Genomic DNA, 24,201 nt, shown 5'->3' on the forward strand with positions numbered 1-24,201 from the left:
AACAGACCTCAACAAACATCGCTAATTTATAAACCAGTGAAACAGATAACAAATACAACAGATAAAACCAGATTATACATCTCCTTGGATTAAATGATATTTTTAAACAAACATGTTATTCAATGCTGTTTTCCTTAAGTTAGCATTAAAATTAATTCACCCCTTTAGGAACATACCAAATAAATAGAAGATAAAGAGGCTACTCATGAAGATGCTAGACAATGGGGGAGCAAAAAAAAGTTACCATAATTCATTATGCTAATTCACCATACATGTATAATAAAGAAGCTAGTGAATAAGTTGACTTGATTACTGTCTTTTGAGAAAAAACTTTTAAATGAGGTAATGGCACTGAGGAATATAACAGATGGCTATTTTCAAACAAAAGCATAAATTATTAACACTCATAATTTTTAATGCACAATTATGATTTTGTTATATACATGGAAAGAAAGAGTAAATTATAAGTACATGAATACAAACAATTTAACAAAAATAAATGTAACCTGAGCTCTGGGATCTGAGGAGGGGTTACCATTACTGAGAATGTAAGAGCCATGTATATAAGCATACACTAAACTTGGTAACAATACTCAGTCTCAACATAAAACCTAAAATAAAAACTTAAACCTAGAGGTCTGTAGAGTCTCTTTTTGTCCTTATTTTAAAAAGAAAAGCACAATCTGTGTAAGCATCTTTCAAAAACTCTTTACATGAATATTTGTACAAAATCATCCAAACCTGAAAATTTTATAAGAACAAAATTTACTTGGTATAGGCCATTAGTTCATTTAATCCATAAAAGGTTCATTCTAACAAATTTAGAAGCAGAATACATAATCTTTCAAATTACATATGTTCTGTGTCACGGTACAGTGCTATTTATAGAATTTACTGAAATTTTCAAACAAAACAAAATTTATTAATTTTAGAAGGCATTTTAAAACCTATCTCAATTCATTATGAAGGATGTAATGACATTTAAAATGACTGAAAGTTAACAAGCAATGCAAATATATGAAAATTATTTTAAGTACTAAATACAGATTTCTACCTTCAATATACAAATATATTAAGGGTGGGGAAAACAGGGAACACAGTATTTCACATTCTCTATCCAAGGTCATCATTTTCCCTCTGCTTGACTCATTTACCCTGAACACATGCAAATCTATTGTAAATCTCAACTCAAAGGAACTGTTCTAGGTTAGGAAGATGAGAACAACAGTAGTACATGACTTCCCATTTATATAATTAGGAAAATATCTACTAACAATTTCTAGTAGTATTTGTCTTAAAATTTGAAAACCACACTTCCTTCTATTGATCCACAGGTAGCTTTCTATTAGAGCTCTTAACATTATTTATTCTTAAGTTAGGCCTACAGTCAAGGCTCTTTTTCACTTTGTTTAAAATATTCCCCCACATGACTCCTAGTAAAAACACCTGGATTATTACACAATGAATCCTACTATCTACACTTTGATTTTATTATTACTTAGAGGCTTTCACTTCTTGAATTTAAAAATGAGAGCATACTTCCTATACGACCAAGAGAATATGGGATATATTCAACCCTACCCTGAGAATATACAATTTATATTAGGCCCTTGAAGCTTATATATCTTGACAGAATGCTTGTAAGAATTACGAAGGTTAACTAGGAATGCAAATAAGCAATGAAGTCTTAATTAAAGAACAAAAGGAAAAGTCAAACTACCAAGGGTAGCTCTCTGATATATTTGGCATGCCTTGTCTTCATCTCTAACACCATCATCTTATTCCTGGCCTTTTAACTGATCTCCCACGTCCACTCTAATCTACCCTCCACTCTATTTTCCATACAGCAGCCAGAGTGATCTTTTTAAAAATATAAATATGATAATACAAAACAAGAGCTGTAAAAACCCTTTAATGACTCTCCAATCATGCATAGCTGGGGCCCTGCTTACTTGCTCATCATTTCTTCCACTGACCTTCCTTTTCTGTTCTGTGTTTACCTCAATGCTTCCAGACAGACTATTCCCTCTGCCAAGTTTGCTCACCCTGTCCACTCTCCATAAGTTTACCTTCTTTCCCCCACATTCCTTTGACAATTCTCACTTATACTTTAGAGTTCATCTAAAATGTCAATTCCACACAGCACTCTTTGTTGACCCTCACCCTTTGCTTTATTCCTTCAGACTAGGTCTGGATCTCTAGTTACATATTGTCATGGCAGCACATTTTTCACTTTTTATAGCACTTACAACCTGCAGTTAAATAATTCAACTGCTGAGATAAAAATCTCAGGAAGTCAGGGATTTTTTCTTTTATTCCACTATGTTTTATTCACTAGTGGTGTTCCCCAATGGCTAAATAATATGTTAAACACTGGAGGCACTTGATACATACTGATTTATTGATTTCTCTTTCAGGGTCAGAGCACTGTTAATAGGTGCTTGGAGAATGGCCACATGAACCACATACAGCAACTGCTTCTTTACTCCTTAAAGTTCTGAAATAGGACGTATATTGAGAAGTTTTTTTTGTGTCTCTAAACCCCAAAGCTACTTAATGCTAATGCCAAAAAAAGGCAATGAATGTCCCAAATATGTGGGCTGAGACAGAGATTACATAAATTGCTTCACTGGGGCCATCTATTCTAAGCAGTATACAGCTCATCATCAGTAACACAAAAAAACACATTAAAATCAACTAAGACTGAACTGGACTGAAGACATGTCCTTGATTCAAGTAAAAGATACACCATTTCATTAGTTGTGAAATTCAGCAAGTCACGTCACCTCCCATGGTTTTCCTCTAGGACACTTACAGCTTTAAGAATCTATGATTAACTACCTACGCATCCCAACACACACACACACACACACACACACACACACAGGAACACAGTACATGGAAAAGTGGTAACTGGTAAGTAAATCGAAATATTTGATCAAAAGAAGGAATCATGAATGTATTTCATTTTAACTTATATCATATAAATCTTTCAGTGTAAGACTAAGATAAGATCTTTTGATTAATGTTTTGCTAAGTGTTATTAATGTGGCCTTTGTCTTGAATAAACGATTCTCACATGGAGGAAGTTATGGTTTCCAGTTTCTTTTAAATGGCATAACAACTAACAACATCTGTAAACAAATCCAAATGCAGAGTAAGAGTCTTTCAAGGCTTTTCACCAACATTTTACAGCTGTCTTTTACACATCTAATTCTACTGTGATCTATTTAGCAACGAGCTGAGTAAATTCCAAAGCAAGTGACCTCGTTTTCATAGGAACTACCCTGTCATACTCATATTCTTCAGTCTATGTAGAAGTAAATTAAATTATATGATTATAATAAAAAGTATAAGCGGGGTACACAGGTCCAGAAACAAATACAACTTCCTTTTTTAACACACTCAATTGTCTTCCTCCTCTAAAGCATCTATGCTCAGCTCATACCACAAAACAATTATATCAGACTTTCTGTGCCCAGGAATCAACAACTAACTTCTGATAAGTTTAAAAGTCAAAAGGTAGGGACAGAAGTGGACAGAAGTACTAGAATGTAGTCTATTAGCCTAGCTTTAATGCTAAGGGCATGAGTCAGTATGTCTTACAAAGGGAATGGAGAATAACTGGCTAACTAAAGAGAATTTCTATTACAGAAGTACAGAATTGGTACCATTCCAAAAAGAGCTTATAAGGAGAAGTTAGTTAAGTGCTATGTCATAAGTCAAAAGGAATTAATTAAAGAGGCCGTACTATAAAAATATTTTGATGAATGACTAGTATTTAAATGGGGTAAAGAAGGATATAGGAACAGACAAAAGAGGGAAAAGAGCATGGCCTATGCAAGAGTCGTCATGTAGACCTGCCTAACTAAAGAAGTGGGTGACCATTTGGCAGTAGAGGCAATCTTCACACACTGGGCAGAATACTGCCCTGGAAAAGGCCCTTTATGTCAAAATGATAAAAGTAAAAACTGATTTTTCCACAGAAACAATCTTATAATAAATGTTATGTTCCTGATGCTATATTATTTTTTCACAGAAATGACTACTAAGACCTTATTTTAAAACAATGAGAATGACACAGTAGGGACCTCCCTGGTGGTCCAGTGGTTAAGACTCCACACTTCCAATGCAGGGGGCATGGGTTCGATCCTTGGTTGGGGAACTAAAGATCCCACGTGCCGTGTGGCGAGGCCAATAAATAAACTAATTAATTAATTTAATTTAATAAAAAAAGAATGACACAGTATACTGTATACTGCATAATATGTATGTACGTATACGTATGTATGTGTATATATATATACACACACATGCATAAAGACTTTTTAAATGTGTATTAATAAGAGTGATATAATAACCAACTGCATAAAATTATAATAATATGTATTAATCTCCTATATGAGGTCTTTTACCTCCTAATTACAAAATTCAGACATTTAAAAAAAATCATTGATATAGTCAAATTCCTATACTAATGATTCCTAGTTTTTCTGGGTAGATTTTGACAAGCATCTTTGAAGACATTTTGAGAAGTTTTATTCCATTAGAGGATTTTTAGATCACTGACTCTGACATCTTTTGCTGAAAGTGGGTGTCCTATCTGTGAAAGAAAAAATTCCTTCCTTGAGTCATGGAATCAGACAGTAATTTCCCCCTCAGACTTCACTATTATAAAGGATATACTCTTTTTTTTTTTTTTTTTTTTTTTTTTTTGGCGGTACGCGGGCCTCTCACTGTTGTGGCCTCTCCCGTTGCGGAGCACAGGCTCTGGACGCGCAGGAGCAGCGGTCATGGCTCACGGGCCCAGCCGCTCCACGGCATGTGGGATCTTCCTGCACCAGGGCAGGAACCGGTGTCCCCTGCATCGGCAGGCGGACTCTCAACCATTGCGCCACCAGGGAAGCCCAGGATATACTCTTTAAAATACATAAACCTTTACATGTTTCCATCCTTCAAGAGTCCTTGAGGGAGTACGTTGTTAGCGTCAAAAGTTTCAGCCTAAAATTGAATTTGAGCAATATTTTTAAAGCACAGAATTGTAAACTTGCTCCTAAATCCATTAAAAAGATTTCCCCTTCTTCCAGTCTCAATTTGCTCATATTATAAACACTTCACGTTACCATAACCACCTCCCTAAAGCACCTTTGTTTCCATTTTAAAATCTACTTTAAGGATGTAGTTATAAGGATTGAGTATAAAATAATGAAACTGAACTTATATTAAATGTACTATTACTCTCTACCATAACCCTTAAAAATATATGGAGAATTACTCTTTCATGGGAGCTAAATTAGAAACCACATGAGGTAACAAATTTCATTACTTCATGGTTACTAATCTGTCTGCTCCCCTCCCTTGGCTGCACTGTTGTATGCTGAAGTGGGAGAGCCAAATGTGCACATCTCTCTCCTAACTCCACATTCAGTGACTTCATACTGACAGCTTAAAATCAACCATGGTGGGAGTATTTACACTTCACAAAACTTAAAGTAGTCAACTTATAAAACTACAAATTTATTGTTTTCAGTATTCAGTACAGAATAGTACTAGTTTGGATAATCAAATAAAAATTTTTAAAGTTTCATTGATACAAGACTTTTAACTACAGAGAAAAGACTGGTCTAGTAAATATCTTTCACATTTAAGTCTTGTATCCTTTCTGACCATGCAGAAATACAATAAAAGGTTTAAATAAAGTTTATCATCACCCTACTCTAAGATCTCCTATCAGTAAAACAACAGACTAGAGGAGTACTTTAATCCCAAACTAAATTAAATCTAATTAGCAACCCTACACACTATAAAAAATAACTCCCCAAATGGTATTCAAAATGTGGGGTGTGATAAAGAATGTGAGTGTTTTGAAGAGGAAGTATGAGTGAAAACAAACAAATCAAGATTAGTACCAACCAAACTAGGGAATCTCAGTCTTTTAGAACTGAAAGAGATCTGAAATAATTACCACAGACCCCTATAATTACAGAACCAAAACTTAAATTACTTATTCTAGATTATATAGTTATTAAGATCAAGGCTTTATTTTAAAAAAAAACAGAAACAAAAAACAAACAATAACCCCAGGGTTCCTAACTTTCAATTTGGTGTTTTCTCTGCTATACCTTAACAACACAAAACCTTCTGACTCATAAACGTTATAAACAAATTGGTAGAAATGGAAAAAAATTTAGGCATGCAGTTTTATATAACCATAGTAAAGGAAATGGTATTTAGTGAACCATAACTCCACCTAAGAAATGCATCCAGTTCTACATCCTGTGCCTCAATGCTTCAAAGAGGTCAAGGATGCATAACTTTTAAAGAACTTGGATCTTCAAATATAAAGAAAAACTTAGATAGAGGAACACACATGAAGCACACTCACCTAATTTTAGGGGTTGAGTATAAAGAATACAGAGATGGAAGCCTTAATCAAGCTACAGGAAAAGAAAAAGAATAACCTGGGGCTAAGTGTGAATATTTGTAAGTATAATGTTAAGTATTAAAAATTAAATTCATGCTATTAAGTATTTTAATAAATAAGGTTTTCAGTAAAATTTACCTGATAAATGAAATATTCCTAGACCCAACAGTGAAATATATTAAATTTTGTGGGGAAAAAATTACCAAGGAAGTCATAAATGGAAACTCGATTAACAATAATTTATTGAGTATTCACTACCTTATCATGTATAAAACACTATATTTAAGTATTAGTTTCAAGATAACTTCCCAAGGAAATAAAGATTCAGTGGCTACCTATACAAAACATGTCATCTACAGTTGAAAAACGGTTTCTTTTATTTATGTGTTCGAAGAATATGAGAAACAGGAAAATGAATTTGGTTGCAAAGTCATCCTAGATATTTTTATTGCTGAGCACCAAATGCTTCTGTCTTGGGCTATAAGAATAATATATGCTCATTTTGTAAAATGTAATTTCCTTCTTTAGATTTTCCGTATCAGCTATAAATTAGCCTTAAATCCACAATCCAAAGATCACTGTTAAAATTTTAGTGTTTTTTCTTTTAGTCTCTTTGCTATGCTCACATACTTACAATTTTTACAAAGCTAAAATCATAGTGTACACCACTTTGTGTGCTTTTTATTCTAAAGTATTTCCTACTTCGTTAATACTACTTCTTAATATTTTAATTATGCAAATCTATGTATTCCAGGGGTCAGCAAACTCTTTCTCTAAAAGAGCCAATTAGCAACTATTTTAGGCTTCGCAGGCCACATCATCTCAGTCAACTCTGCCACTGTAGCACAAAAGCAGCCATCGACAAAATGCAAACAAATGAGCACAACTGTCCAATAAAACTGTACTTACAAAACCAGGCAGCAGCACAGTACACTCAATAATAAAATGACAAATAACCTAATTTTAAAATAGGGGAAAGATCTGACAGACATTCTCTATATACAAATGACTAATTTGCACATGAAAAGATGCTCAACATCGTTAGCTATCAAGGAAATGCAAATCAAAACCATCATGAAATATTGCTTCACACCCACTAGGATGGCTATAATCAAAAAGACAGACAATAACAAGTACAGGAAAGGATGTGGAAAAATTGGAACCCTCATACATTGTTGGTGGTAATGTGTAGCCACTTTTAAAAAGTTTGCAGCTCCTCAAAAGGTTAAACAGAGTTACCTATGACCAGAAACTCTACTCCTAGGTGTACATCTAAAAGAAATGAGAACATTAAGTCCACACAAAAACATGTACATGAGTGCTCATAGTAGCATTCTTTATAGAATCCAAAAGACAGACGCAACCTTACTGTCTGCCAACTGATGAATGGATAAACAAAATGTGGTATATCCATACAATGGAAAATTATTCAGCAATAAGAAGCAGTAAGTAATACTATATGCTACAACAAGGATGAACCTTGAAAATATTACACTTAGAAGCCAGTCACTAAAGACCACATATTGTAATATTTCATTCATGTAAAATGTCCAAATGCATAGAGAGAAAAAGTATATAATTGACTGCCTAGAGCTAGAAGCTTTGTGGGGGATATGGGGAGAGACTGATAGCGGATATCAGGTCCCCTTGTGGGGTCATTAAAATGTTCTTAGGGCTTCCTTGGTGGCACAGTGTGAGGATCCACCTGCCAATGCAGGGGACATGGGTTCGATCTCTGGTCCAGGAAGATCCCACATGGCACAGACCAACTAAGCCCATGAGCCGCAACTACTAAGCCTGTGCTCTAGAGCCCACAAGCCACAACTACTAAGCCCACATGCTGCAACTACTGAAGCCCGCCACACCTAGAGCCCATGCTCTGCAGCAAGAGAAGCCACTGCACACTGCAAGGAAGAGTAGCCCCAGCTCACTGCAACTAGAGAAAGCCCACGCCCAGCAACGAAGACCCAACACAGCCAAAAATAAATTAATTAAATAAAAATTTTTTTAAAAAAAGTTCTTAAATTAACTGTGATGAAGGCTGCACAACTCTGTGAATATACTGAAAGCCAATGACTTTAAGTGGGTGAACTGTACAGTATATGAATTATAAAAATATACAGTTAACCACCCCTGGTCTATTCTACAGATATGAAAACTTTAACTTTTTCTCCCCTTTTAAATATTTAGATGGTTCCTAATTCTTTTTGCATCTTTCTGATTAACATCTCTTTTGAGCTATGTTTTCAAATGGCAAAGAATATAAAATGACAAGAGTATAAAACTTTACTGTTGCAAATGTCCATTACCGTCCATTATTGTTACTTGCCTTTTGGACAAGTCTAGGAACATACGATTTATATTTCTATAGCAAAAGGGAGTGAGAAAAATGGAAACCTTTCAAAACAAACTAAAATCAAGCAAGACCCTTGGGAACTTCCCTAGACAGATCCCACCACCACCACGTCTTCCACCTGCCTCTTGTCTGTAGAAAAACTTCAGGCAAAGAATAAATTTAATCAAAGAAATGAAAAAATACAGAAACAAAGGAAAATAGTCAAACAGGACAAAATAATAATAGTTCAGTCCTTAAACAAAGTCAAGGACCTTTAGTTCCTCCTCAAGGGCTACAGATAATATTGAGCCATATCCTGTGAGCTGTTTTACAGATACTAAAACCTTCACCAGGTGGAAAAAGTTAACTACTTGATGACCAGACTGTAGCCATGACATAAGCTGCTCCATCTTACACAATTCTAAGAACTCACCTCAAAGAAATGGGAACAAACTGACCCTGGAACTGAAGATTCACTGTACTTAACACAATCAAGATGATGCTAATCAGACCACCTCACGACCCATTTCAAGATGACTATCAGAGCTCACTATGCTGCTCTGCACAAAGCCCTCCCCATCTGCCTCTACACCCCTGAAACTCCCTTTTAAAAGCTCTTGCCACCGATCAGCAATGGGGAGTTGGCTTCTGGACGTGAGTCCACCTTCTCCCCAGGTTGCCAGCCTCCTAAATAAAACCACCTTTCCTTTCCAACCAAAATTTGTCTCTCAAACAGCGAGCAGTGGGACGTGAGTTCAGTAGCAAAACCCCCTGTCATTCCAGGAACAGTGATCCCATCAGCATCAGAACCACTGAATCTCAGAACCGACATTTCCTATGTCCTTACACCATGGGAAAACGCTTCAGGAAGGAACACAGTAGCATTAGAACATATCTCCTTTCCACTAACCCTAGGGTTCAGGGGAACAGATGTGTAGACTTAGTAACCACATTTCACTTTTGAGAACAACAAGTTTCCTTGTTCACTTGTAGTACCTCCTCACACACAAACTTATCCCCCTTCTAAGAACTGTGCTCAGATTATTCCTTTTGCCTAACATGTCTTTTATCCCTCCCTCTCCATCTCATACACCCATTCTTGAAGTCCAGTTTTGGCCTCAATCCACATGAGGTCTTGATCAGTGACTCTGGTCCATTCTATCTCTAGATGAAATGCTCTAAATGCCACACAAATCACCACTTTATTTCTCTCCATTTCATGTGCTTTAATTTTGTCTCCCTTTCCCTTCCACCTCAAAAAAAAAAAAAAATAGAGCTAAGAAGACAAGGTCAAAGAATCTGTGTATATATCCTAGGAATGTAACAAATAACAAAAACAACAATAAAAACAAATAAGTTAACATTCACTGAACACACACTATGTGCCAGATCCTATGATGTTATATGTGCACTTTTCCCCCATATAATCATTACAACAATCCTGAGAAAATTACCACATTTTACTGATGCAGAGATTTAGGCACAGAAAGTCAAATAACTTGCTCAAAGAGTCATTTATAGGGCTCCCCTGGTGGTGCAGTGGTTGAGAGTCCGCCTGCCGATGCAGGGGACATGGGTTTGTGCCCCAGTCTGGGAAGATTCCACATGCCGTGGAGCGGCTGGGCCCGTGAGCCATGGCCGCTGAGCCTGCGCTCCACTATGGGAGAGGCCGCAGCACTGAGAGGCCCGCATACCACCAAAAAAAAAAAAAAAAAAGTCATTTATTGGTTGACAAATAATTTATGAAATATTTCATGCACACCATCTCGTTTGCCCCTCACAACTCAGAGTGTGCTACAAGTTCAGCATCACTGCTGTACAGAGCTGTTAAGAAATTTTCTTTTAAGTACACTGTAACTTAATGGTACAGGGAGAATTATAATACAAATCTCCCAGGGCTTTCTATCCCATATCATACTATCTTATTTGAAGAGAGAATAAAAATACATGGGTTATCACAGATTCATCCGCTAAAGCTCCAGCCTAATTTATGCCCAGGTTCCACAGAGAACTCAAGTGCTATGGGAAGGTTTCCATCCCTAAACTGTTACTAGAATTAACAGGTACTAATGTTAGTATGAGGTGTTATCATTACAAAGTACTCTCTCACATGCGATGTCATTTAATCCTAACAACAACCCGATAAGCAGACATAGGTTATCACTAGACTCAAAGAATTTATGTTTTTTACCCATTCAAGGCCACAAAGCTTAATAAATAATAGAGCTAAAGCTCAAAACCAGAATTTCACACTCTAAGTATATCCTTTTCTTCCTGTTATATCTCAAAATGAGTATTCTGTTTTATGTTGATATTCTGTAATTGTTTCCCCAAGCTGATGAATAAATATGAACACTAGAATTTGGTGGTTCTAAATCTTTTCTGGGTTCATAGGCCCTTTTTGAAAATAAAATCTATAGAATCACTCAATAGGAAAAAAAACAGACAATTTTACATACATCTTCAGGGCTTCATGGGCTGTTGGTTAAGAACCCTATGCAAGATTGTAATTTGAAGGAGAAAAATGATAACTTATGCTTCACAGTGCACAGCAGACAAGAATAAGAATTTTTAAAGTATTTGAGTGATTAAAACCAGACTTAATTTTCTTGATATTCACATTGGAAATAGTCAAGGAGCCTCTGTGAAGACATACATTTTAGTAGTAACAGAAAAAGCCAATGAAGGACAAAAAGTCATTCACAGAAAAGACACAAACAACTGAGCTTTACTGTATGCTACAGGTTTTACATCATATTGTTTTTTAGACTGAAATCAGCCTCAAAAGTAGCTTATTATCAGCTTTTTACAAATAAGGAAACTAAAGCTCAAGAGAGGCTGATTAATTTGCCCCAAAACTTAAGACCAATGAACAAGCAAAGATATAAATTCATATCAGTCTAGTATGGAAGAAACCTGGCTCTTCCTGTAATCACCCAAATATTTAGCTTGAAAGCACAGAATATTAGAGAAGGGGGGGGGGAACTTATGACAGGAAGTTAAAAGAAAAGGTGGTTATAAGATCAAAAACAGGGAAAGCATTGCAATAATATGAAAGAAAGGTGGGAGAAATGAAGATGAATAATCTAGATAATATATCTGGTAGGGAGTGGAGGAAAGAATACTAACTATTAAGAACAATCTGATTCTAATTCTCGCTCTGACCCCAACTCAACAGATAATCCTAGACTAATTGCTTAATCTTTCTGGAATTTAGCTTCCTTGTCTGTGAAATTATGGATGTTGGACGGCATAAAAACTTAAACTTCTAAATTCCTTCACAACTTTGAAAACATTTTCACAAGGATTATTTTCATTACATTCCACTGAGCAGGGATTTTGCTTTATTCACCGCTGTATCCGCAGCACCTGGCTGGTACAAAGCAGACACAAAATATTAGTTGAATGAATAGATGAATTTGATCATGACAATAACCCTGTGAGGAATACAGTACTGGGCAGGTATTTATTAGGCTTATTTCACATGTGAGAAAAACCAAGATCCAAAAAATTTTTAATACTTGCTCACAGTATCACAGCTAAATGGTAGAGCAGGATACAAACTCAAGTCTTCCAATTACTAGTTCAAAGTTCTTTCTAGGTCTAAAATTTTTTATATTTTCATATACTCTTAAGCAGTCAGACACAAGAATAATGAACTCTTCTTATTCCCACTCTTCCAAAGGGGGAAAAAATCATTAGGATGGTGTTACCATAAAAAGCAGTGAATGACTGATTCAGAAGAATGGTCTTAAAAAATACCTAACACACAGTAATGTTACATATATAAAATAAGGAGATAAAATCCAACTTCTGACTTCTTTGATTATACTTTATTATATTTTCTGTGTTCCACAGTAAGTCTACACTCCTAATTATGGCTGGCTACTTTACAATGTTTGCTGTTAATCATAAGGGAGAAGGAACTCAAATCTATCTAAGTAAGGTTAAAATTCAAACCATGAAACTTACATGAAACCTCCTCAGTGACCTCAGGCTGAGGAACTCACCTCACACTCTAAAGCTTAAGGTCAACTAAATTATAGAAGAAAGTCTTGACAGGGCAGCATGAGCTAGAAATATCTATGTGAACAGAGATGGAAACAAAGTAACAGCCCTAGGGCAAAGCTCTATTCTCCAAGACTCTCAAAAGTACAAAAGTATATTTCAAGAACCTAAGTAGGGAAGAAGAGGGGTTGGCTGGAGAATAACACCTTCAGATTTGAGTGTACTCCTGGCATAGCAATGCAGCCTCCTGCCTTGAGGCCACAGGCTCATAGGAAAATCACTCTGTGTACTGGGTAGCAAACTCTTTTATTTAAGAAAAAAAAAAAAAGACTGCAAATTCGCCCAAAGATAGAATCCTTTCTTTCAAAAATAAATAATTTCTGTATATGAAATGCCCTCCCCAAAATCAAGCAGTTTAAATACAAGGAGATAGACCAAAATATTTTGTCATATGGGAGGCAATATGTAAGGGGTGTTTGTAAAGTGAGAATTTTTGTATATCTCAGAAAAGTTTCTTAAAGGAAACTCATTAAAATACACTTCTCTTCTGAAAGTAAACAAATAAACTGAATACATATTCTCCACTGACTTATGCTCCTTTGGTTTCTTCTTCCTCTAAGAGGACTCCGTTAGGTATGTGCCAAAAGTGAGCAGTTATGCTGAACTATTTTCAGAGCACTTGAATAAAACAGAGTATCTGGGGTGACTTTGGAATCTCAGTGAGCCCCAGTTTATGCTGCACCAGGAACCGCCACCACGGCCACCTACAAGGTGGTGCTGGTCCCATACAGGAAAAGCACGTTGAACCTGTAGAATGGCTTCAGTGGTTGGAGCAAAGCCAACGTGAGCCCAGGAGGCACGAGGAGGTGAAGCACCACATGCAGGTGCTACAAGATGCTGGCTATGAGTTTGACATCTGCTTCACCATGGTGCAGAAGAAAGCGATTTGGATCTTCTGGACAGCACTGAATGCCAATGACCAAGTGTGGCCGCCAATAGTGAGGACTTGACTTCAATAAAGCAGAAACTGCTGCCAAGCATGACGAAACCCAGGTAAAGATCTGGACACGCTACTATGTCCTACCACCTCCTATGAAGCTCAAACATCCCTTCTACAGCAACATCAATAAAGACTGAGGTATGCAGACTTCACTGAAGATCAGCTACCCTCCTGTGGGAATCTGAAGGACACTATTGCCAGAGCTCTGCCCTTTTGGAATGAAAAAATAGTTCCCCAAATGGAGGAGGGGAAGGGGGTACTCAATACAGCCCACGGCAATAGTCTTCAGGGCACTGTCAACCCTCTGGAGGGTCTCTCTGAAGAGGCTACCGTGGAGCTGCACCTGCCCACTGGTAGTCCCACTGTCTTTGAACTGGACAAGAACTTGAAGCCCATCAAGCCCATGGAGTTCCTGGGAAATGAAGAGCCCATGTGTGAAGTCATGGAGGCTGTGACTGCCCAGGGCAAGGCCAAGAAGTGAAGGCAAACAAGCAGACTACTTTCCCAAGGACACCCCCCTCCCATCCCACTCCTCTGCACATGTCTGTGGGCATCTTAAGTTGTAGCTCCAGATGGGGATCAGTGGCTCCCAATTTTCTTTTAGCCATTTTGTCTCTTGCTCCCACTCCCTTCATACAATCTAGTCAGAAGAGCACCTATGGGGCAAGGGGTCCTCAGTCCAAGCCAAGGGAAGACTTATTCAAGAGGGTGAAGAGGAAGTAACTCTGGGACTTTTTGCTAGTGCTTTGTTTATTACTAAGGCCCTGCTTGAGTAGAAGACAGGCAAGAACCAAGCTAAGATGTGACCAATGAGGAGGAACAAGAGAGCTTATTTGTGTTCCCAAAAGCTAATCCTGTACTATTTTGTAGTCAGGTGACTGTCTGGGAGGCTCTACTTATTCCAGTAGAAGATGAATGTAACCTGCATGGTGATTCAAACAAATATTTCCTCCATTACACCAGAGGAACTCGCTCCAGAAGATTAGGATCAATCCTGAATGTTTAAGTGTTGCATTTACTTTTATAAAATATATATATATAAAATACATATATGTTGTGTCTATATTTGTACATATTATATATATTTCATACATTATCTATATATAAATATTAATATTAAAAATAGCAACAGCAACAAAAACCTTCTGGGGATTTTAGTGGTGGCTGACAGAAAACAAACCATTCCTTACACCAATATGGGATAAGCTCCCTGACTCCTAAGGTATAGGACTTCACCCTGTTGTATGTTTCAGAACCCCTCCCCCGCCTTATTGTTTTACAGCCATAAAATGCCTTTTGATCATGTCCAAGCATGCCTTTCACTGTGTCAGATTTCTTTTTTATTTTTCGGTACCAATAAGTCTTTATTCATTGTATTTTCCCAAGGAAAAGAAGGGGAAGGGAAAAGGGTCAGCATGTGTGTTACAAAATGATAGCAAATGGGAAAGGAAGTACCTGGCACAGCAATCAACCAACAAATAAACACTGCCCAGATGGGGTCGCCAAAGCCCAAGGGGGCTCAGTCTCCTGCAGTTCAGTAGTGAACGGAAGGAATGAAGAACAGGTACATGCTTTTCTACCCTCCCTCCCTCCCCATAAATTCAAGATTTCACATAAAGCTTTGGTTTTTAGCAGTAAACATGGAGTTACATTCGTCCTTCTCCTACTAAACAATTTTGTGGTCACTGTGACGTAAGTTTCTTGCATCTACATAAAAGTTCCTGAGTGACTTGGCTATACATTCATCTTTCCTTTCGTGGTCTCCCAACCCCACTTTCTGCATGGAAGGCCCCCTCGTTGCTCCTCTCTACCCTAGGATTAGAGATTAAAGTAGGTTTTAATCCATCTAAAGACAGCAGTCTGTTTGGCATGAATCAAATCAAGGAATGGTCACGACTCAGGAGACTGAGAACAAGGGATGGTGAGTCCTTAGGATTCTTCAGGATTTTTGAACAAATCATTTAATCACAGACACCCCACAAATTAAACGTATAAGTGTATGGACTATTTTGGGGGGGAGCGAAGGGGGAAAGAAGAGGGGGGTAAGAATACAGTTTTTAGGACAAAACATCTTGTTTGAAATAGGAAACGGGAAGGGAAACACAAAAGAAAGTGTAGTTCAAGACCTCCTACTTCAAGAGGGGCCCCCAAGTTTATGTTTCAGATCATTTTGGCTGGTGCAGACCTTTTGTCAAAGATGCTTTGGCTATTTTTCTCAATATAAAAAGAAGTTTGTAAACAATAAAACCCCAAAAGAACATGGAGACGACCAACACATTATATTTACACAAATTAGGCCACCTAGCAATCACCAAATCAGCTACTTGTGAAGTCCTATGAAGCCCAGACAAATACAATAACTAGAGGGGGGCAACCATAGGGGGAGACAAGAACCCAGGATCAGACACACATCACCCAATGCGTTCTATTGCATTTGCCCTGTTACAACACATTGAGGTAGGTTTGCAGTGATCTCACAGCATGTAAACGAAATCCCCTTTTCTCCTTTAGCTACCATGACACTAATTACTGCTGCAGCAGGGCAGGACACTGGCTCTGGGAAGCACAAAGAAGCCATCACTGATGGTCTCTCTAGAAACCAAGGAGGAAAAGTCCAGACTTGTTAAAGGTTAAGGATCTTGTCCTTGCTTCATATATCCATCCCTGGGCAGCTCAAGATGGGTAGAGGCATCTTTCTTAAAACCTGTCCTTACCAACTCACAGTTTTTACAAAAACACATACAATACACCCTGTTGTGTATGTTAGGCCTAGCCCAATCCAGTGAAGGATGGACCTGGTATGTAAAGCAAGTCCTATGCCCTGGGATTAGAGGTCTGGAACAGGAATCCTTTATCACACATACAGATGACCTCTGCCTAATCTTGGCTTCCCCTCTCTGCACCTTTTACCTGGCCCAGCCTCTCCTAACCTCTCTGTACCACCTTTTCCTGTTCAGACCAATTTCCAATCTTTCAGTAGAAGGAGACCAAGTCACGGGGCAACCCAGTTAAAACCTTGTCTCCCATGAAACATTGAAGACGGAGGGGTTTCAAGAGCACACTGTGGCAGAAAAGCCAGCTCTAATTGGCAAAAATGAGGTAGTTCACTAGGCTATACGCTCCAAATAGTTCTCTCTGGTGATAGAGCAACAAAAAGTATTCCTGCTGTGCAGACCCGGAGCTGCTGCCAACTTATCCCTGAGATTGCTCACGTACCTGAGAACAGTGCAGGAATGAGGGCCTTAGATTAAAATACACAAAAATACAAAACCAGAATATTTATATTATGAAAAAAAAAGTTAAAATGCACAAGATACGTCATTCGCACATAGCTAGTGCAGTTGGCATCCTGAAGAAAGTGGGACCCAAGGTACAGTCATCCAAGGGAGCAAATTTAAAAAATTGTATTGGCCCAGAATGGGGTGTGAGTGAGCTTAGAAGCAGCAGGTCTGCAGCTGTTCCCTCACCTCCCCTTTTCCCTATCATCACAACCCACTGCTTGGGACAGTTCTCTCAGCACTCTATCCCAGGAGGAGGTTGTGAGCAGACAAGATGTGGAAAACCCTGCCTTACCCCTGAGATATTTCCTGCCACAGAATGTAGTGGCTTGTGGGTTGGGTCCATCAATCTGGTCTCATGCTTAATCTTTTCACTCTGGCACAGGAAATATTATTCCATATCCTTCTTGAAGAGTAAAACAACTTCCCTATCCAGGCCACTTTCAAAAGCTGGAGATTCTGGGGGTGGAGACTCAGATAAAGCATGCAGGAAGGGTTACCCCCCAAAGCCCTCACATGCATTTGGATAAAGCATGATTGGAGTTTCTTTGCCTCACCGCTTCCCCCCACAAAGAGGGAAGAGGGAGTGACACTTTGGCCCCTGGCCTGAGATATATGGCAGTGCCAGCTGCCCCCTACCCACCCTGTTCCCACTTTCTCCACTCTGCCAATTGATCCCTATTCCTCAAAACTTTCTGATCACAAACGGATAGCCCGCACCCACTGTGGCTAAATTCTGGGCCTCTGGGAGCATGGCAGGGCTATTGATTTCTTCTTCCTCCTCCTGAAACTAGGCTGGCTTTCCCTGTGAGCTGGGAGCTTGTTGGGTCTTCAGTGGACACGAGGCTACCATATGGTTGATGCTCCCTGGCAGAAGTGGCACTTCTTGGACTGGGGTGGCAGTTTGCATTCCTTGGCATGATGGTCTAGACCTCCACAGTTGTAGCACCTGTCTCCCTTTGATCTGCGTTTCTGCATATTCTTTCCTTTGGGCCTCCTCTCACTCCCAATACAGAACACCCCACCAGGGCCGGTGACTCGGATAGATTCCAGGCCCTTGGCAGACTTCTTAAAGGTGAACTCTACAGCTTCACCCTCCTTCAGGCTCCGGAAGCCCTCCATGTGCAGCTTACTCTGGTGCACAAAGACATCCACCGGGGGGTCAAGTGAGACCCTGGTGCGGGCAGTCATGGACAGGAAGCTGAATCCCATGCGCACGTAGAACCACTTACAGATGCCGGCTCCGTGCAGCAGCTGCAGCTCCTCAGCCGCCCGGGCCACATCCTCCTGTGCCTCCTCCAGTGTCTTGGTGCCGCTACCTGCAAACTGCTGGTTTGACACAGAGCCCATGGTAGTCGGCTGAGCCCGCGGCCCCGGGCCCCAAGTCGGCTGGCTGCTGGCCCCAGAGAAGTCCGGAGGCCTGTGTCAGATTTCTGAATCAGGTTCCAATTGTTTGGCACTGCCACTTGGCCCAGTACTCATTTTGAGCATAACTGTACTAAATCGTATTTCCAGAACAGGACAATAAGGGAGTGATACGCAACTAAAAACAAAATAAAACAGAACAAGAGTACCTGGGTAAGAGGGGAAAAAAGTATTATCAGTAAGTGGGATGAAAGACTTTGAACAGTCACATGACTGGACAACTGGACCCTGAGGAAGAAATGGACATACAGACTAAGAGAACAGGGATTAGTCAAGATAAACATTCTGTAAATGTAAAGGAGTAAAGGTTTTTATGGCTCTAGTTCTAAAATCTAAGAGTTATCCCACAATAATAATCTACTGTTCTACTTACCTTGTAATAATCAATTTTCTCCTTCCATTTAAAAGTTATTTGCCCTATTGATACAAACAATATTTAAATTTTTCTGCATGAATACAATGCAGTGACCTTACCTAGTAGCAAACTGAATGAGTGCATTCTGAAGAGTCTGCCTAATTTCAAGAAGAAAAGATTCATCATCACTTAGTGTATAATACCAATACTGGACATAATCCCTCAAGGAAAACTGGATAACCTAAAACAAAAATATGGAAAAAAATACAATTTTTTAGGATTTAAAAAGTAACAGTGGCAAACTAAAACCTGAAAGGATTATTTGCTATTTATATTTATTCTCTACATACTAAATTGTACTGGTAAATAACTGCCTTCATTAAAAAAGCAACAATATACTAAAATAAATTTCAAAAATTTTTCAATTATTTTGGTAGCCCAATTCATCCACTGCCCAAATATTTTAAAAGATTAAAGAATTATCTATGGCGACGTCCCACCCAATTTCAGTTAAAGATGAAGCCTGCAGAAAAAATAAATTTCCAATGCTATAACATAATGAAGTTTTAATCAGTTTGATGGAATGAGATGCAAAATAATGTCAGGAGACGCTAATAATCTTGGAAATATGTTTTCTTTTGAGAATATCATCAGATTCATTGCATCAAATTACAAAAATAACAATTCACTTAATTCTAATACCGGTGATGCTGCCAACAACACTGCTAGCCAATAAATAGCAAATAATACAGTTTAATGTATTATGTTTTTGTAAATCAGACAAACTAAATAGGGGTTCATCTAAAAAATAGTATTACAATTTTAAAGTATACATTATTTGTAATAATCACAAAATCAAGAATTGAAAAATATTTTAGAGGAGAATAATTTTAATTCTATTTTTTAAAGTATTTTTGAATGAAACCATAAAATCCATTTTAAAAAGTAATAAAACTAGTAGGAAAAACATCTGATTTATCAAACCACTAAGCTTGTTCATCAGCTTAAGAGTAACATTTTAACTATAAAATAATTAGAAACATTATCAGATGTCAGTAAAAACTTTTTTTGCTAAATGCAAATTCAACCAAAAGGCTTTAATATCATATTAAGCAAACACCTTATTATAAATAAGTTCATAAGTAAGGCAGCATCTTTATGTACAGACTCCAAGGACAGCATTATAATGAATTTCCAGCATATTACACAAATAGCAAAAATTATTCCTTAGTATTTTCAAAAGAAATGCACCTAGCACACAACATATGGAATTCAAATACCACATACTGAAACTCACTTGCTGGAGAGGTTCATCAATTATATTGGCACCTGTCAATCTTCTATCGATCTTTATAGTCCTGGCTTCCCGTTTCATTTCTTCTAAGCACTGAAAGGAAACCATAATATTCTATTACATAGTTTCTTGATTTAAAGTCTCTGTAGTTTACTTCTAACTAAATATTCATTGTAACTTCCCTGTCATTATCTTCAAGTTAATAAATAACCTTATTTCTTGAGACTCGGGTATAAAGCAAACACTATTTCTCAAATTAACAAAACTAGACATCCAGAAAATAATCTTGTGTTATCACCAAAAACAATTATCAGCAAACATTATTTAGAATGTGAGAAATTGAAAATATCAGATATAATATTGCCATATTTCAATGAAACTTTAAAATCATAAGTTAGTGTTTCAGGTGAGTCTAATTAATAATTGTCTTTTTTTTTTTTTTTTTTTTTTTTTGGTGGTACGCAGGCCTCTCGCTGTTGTGGCCTCTCCCGTTGCAGAGCACAGGCTCCGGACGCGCAGGCTCAGCGGCCATGGCTCACGGGCCCAGCCGCTCAATGGCATGTGGGATCTTCCTGGACCGGGGCACGAACCCGTGTCCCCTGCATCGGCAGGCGGATTCTCAACCACTGCACCACCAGGGAAGCCCAATAATTGTCTTTATTAAACACACCCCTATTTCCTCCTTCTCCCTCCCAGCCCAAAACAGTATACCAGCTGCCAAATGAACATATTTTTAATTAATTTTACTTAGGGATGGTTTTTAGCAACTAAAGAAAATGAATTTTTCTCTGTAGTCTTCAGGAAGACCAGTGACCTGGGAATCAGGTGAAAAGTAGTAAGACACTCTTCAATTAAAAATACAAACCAAAGCAAAAATACATATAAAAAACATATGTCTCGAGTTATCACATGCAACCTCTAAGATTTTTTCATAAAATATACTTATGAATCATTTTAGAAATAGCAATCAAAATCACCATTTTTATACCATACACTAAAAAATAGATTATAAAGACTTAACCAGTCTTGACTATGATTTATTACTGTTTAGGATCTTAATTCTTAAAATATTTTGCATCCTCTCTATGTACCGCTCAAGTGAGTGGAAAATATGGAAAGCTAGGAAATGATTCAAAAAGAAAAGGCAAAAAAACAAGCAACCCAATAGAAAAATGGGCAGAAGACCTAAATAGACATTTCCCCAAAGAAGACACACAGATAGCCAGTAGGCACATGAAAAGAAGCTCAACATCACTAATTATTAGAGAAATGCAAATCAAAACTACAGTGAGGTATCACCTCACACCAGTTAGAATGGGCATCATCAGAAAATCTACAAACAACAAATGCTGGAGAGGGTGTGGAGAAAACAGAACCCTCTTGCACTGTTGGTGGGAATGTAAATTGATACAGCCACTATGGAGAACAGTATGGAGGTTTCTTAAAAAACTAAAAATAGAACTACCATACGACCCAGCAATCCCACTACTGGGCATATACCCTGAGAAAACCATAATTCAAAAAGAGTCATGTACCAAAATGTTCACTGCAGCTATATTTACAACAGCCAGGACATGGAAGCAACCTAAGTGTCCATCGACAGATGAATATATAAAGATGTGGCACATATATAGAATGGAATATTACTCAGCCATAAAAAAGAATGAAATAATGCCATTTGCAGCAACATGGATGCAACTACAGATTATCTTATTATATAAATGAAGTAAATCAGAAAGGGAAAGACAAACAATATATGATATCACTTATATGTGCAATCTAAAATACGGCACAAATGAACCTATCTCTGAAACAGAAACAAAATCACAGACAGAGAAGAGATTTGTGGTTGCCAAGAGGGAGCGGAGGAGGGAGTGGGGTGGACTGGGAGTGTGGGGTTAGTAGATGCAAACTATTACACTTAGAATGGATAAGCAATGAGATCCTTCTGTATAGTACAGGAACTATATCCAATCTCCTGGGATAAACCATAATGGAAAAGAATATTTTTAAAAAGAATGTACATATGTATATAACTGAGTCACTTTGCTGTACAGCAGAAATTAACACAACACTGTAAGTCAACTATACCTCAATTAAAAAAAAACAAGGTTCATTTCCTCAGAAAGATCTGTGAGCAAACTCAAAGAATACACACTAAAGGGAGTTTTAAAGAGAGACAAAAGTAAGTTTCTTTAAAACTTTCGAAGTTACAGTAAGTATTGGAAAAAAATGTTACAGTAAGTATTGGAAAAAAATGTATTTATTTATCAATATGAAAGTCTTATTAGCACATAATGGATAAGTTAATAATTGTAAAATTCAGTTACTGGCGTCAACTCCAGACCATTTGCCTCTCTTCATACAAGAAAAACCATCCTAATCCCACAATAATAATTGAAGGCAAAGAGAATCTGAAGCCTACTTCTAGTATGCAATTCCAATTTTATTTATAGAGTATGATATTGAAAAACAAAGAATAGAAAAATAGGAATATGAAAGATAATATAAAATTGGACTTGAGTTATTAAAATTACAGAAACTGCACAGCCTAATCGCAAGCTCTATTTTTCAAGTGAGTTAAAGAAAAAGTGCCCATTTTCCTCCCTCTGGTTCCTATGCATTTATTTCATTCAAAACACTATATTCATTGACATTTCCACAAGTCATACACATGATGCATTGAAATTCTAAGTTAAGACAGCAGGAAAAGACCCCAAATTTCTATCTTTTCCTCAAATTTGCATTCTCACCTTTAACATCTAACATGCATTTTATAAGCCTGATCAGATAGTTTCTCATAAATTTATAGTGAGCACTAGTGAATTATAGGAAAATCTGCCAAGCCATATAAAGATGATCACATTATCATCACTGCATGCAGCAGGACTTTAAGGTTTCACATTCCTTAACCATTCTTACCTTAGGAATCCCAGTTGATGTTGGAGGAAGAAATGAGTGTTCACACTGCTCTAGGTACTTCTCTGAGTTTGTTTTTCCAAAGAGGAGAGTAACCACAAAACCCCTGAAAGAAATTTAATTATAGATACAAAAACAAAACTTCACTACAATTTAACACATCTATTTATTACCAAATATATTTTTCACATTTAATTGATGGCTTACCATTCATTAAAAAGTCAGTTTGTGACTTTGGCGAGGCAAGGAATTGACAGATTTTGTTAAGTTCTGAAGTTTAAAACAACTATAAACATTTTGTGAATTTATACAATAATGCCTTTATGAGTTTTCATCCAATATACTTCATAAAGAATCTCAGGCAACATTTTCAAACTTTAGGAAAATAAACCTTCATTAAATAAGTAGGCAAGCTAATAACCAAAGACAAAGACAAATGAGATGTACATCTATAGCTATGCAACACATTTCTATAATTCTGTTAACTAATTAAAGCGAGATATAACTTACCACTATGAATACAGAATAAACAAAGGCTATACAAGGAAAAAAAGATCCAATTTACGATTTGTTTAAAATAAGACTGGAATTTAAAAAAGAAATATAAATATATCCCCAAAAGTTAATTATTTTTAAAACAATTATAGAGTCAAGGTAAGATAAATACTGGTTTAGAATACTTTGTATTGACTAAATGCTATCAGTATTTCTTACATTTAAAGTTTATCAAATAAATCTAAGCACTACTAAGTAGATAGGAAATCCATAAAAGAATATTAAATTTTAATTTTATAATGATTTACAGTAATCTTACGATTGAAAGAGTGTAGTTGGGGACTTCCCTGGTGGTGCAGTGGTTAAGAATCCATCTTCCAATGCAGGGGACACAGGTTCGATCCCTGGTCCGGGAAGATCCCACAAGCCACGGAGCAACTAAGTCTGTGTGCCACAACTACTGAACCCGCGTGACACAACTACTGAAGCCCGTGTGCCCTAGAGCCCGTGCTCCACAACAAAAGAAGCCACTGCAATGAGAAGCCCATGCACTGCAATGAAGAGTAGCCCCCGCTCACCACAACTAGAGAAAGCCCATGTGCAGCAACGAAGACCCAACATGGACAGACGGACGGACAGACAGAAGGAAGGAAGGAAGGAAGGAAGGA

At 37.5% G+C, this 24,201-nt stretch overlaps 1 protein-coding gene and 2 pseudogenes across 4 annotated transcripts in view; 1 reads left to right on the plus strand and 2 right to left on the minus strand.

Moving 5' to 3' along the window:
- SNX13 (sorting nexin 13) overlaps positions 1-24,201 on the minus strand; it is a 153,392-nt gene that overhangs the window by 83,566 nt on the left and 45,625 nt on the right. For all 4 annotated transcript variants that reach the window (XM_067042605.1, XM_059073776.2, XM_059073775.2 and 1 more), the window contains 3 exons: positions 23,042-23,144; positions 20,123-20,212; positions 18,945-19,066 (listed from right to left, as the gene is read on the minus strand). In XM_067042605.1, coding sequence (XP_066898706.1) covers positions 18,945-19,066; positions 20,123-20,212; positions 23,042-23,144 — 315 coding nt within the window. The remainder of the gene's footprint in view (positions 1-18,944; positions 19,067-20,122; positions 20,213-23,041; positions 23,145-24,201) is intronic.
- On the plus strand, positions 9,393-14,248 carry LOC131762914 (phosphoglycerate mutase 1-like; annotated as a pseudogene).
- Positions 17,731-18,395, minus strand: LOC131762915 (protein lin-28 homolog A pseudogene; annotated as a pseudogene).

Source organism: Kogia breviceps, chromosome 9, assembly GCF_026419965.1.
Source record: "Kogia breviceps isolate mKogBre1 chromosome 9, mKogBre1 haplotype 1, whole genome shotgun sequence".
Lineage (NCBI taxonomy): Eukaryota > Metazoa > Chordata > Mammalia > Artiodactyla > Physeteridae > Kogia > Kogia breviceps.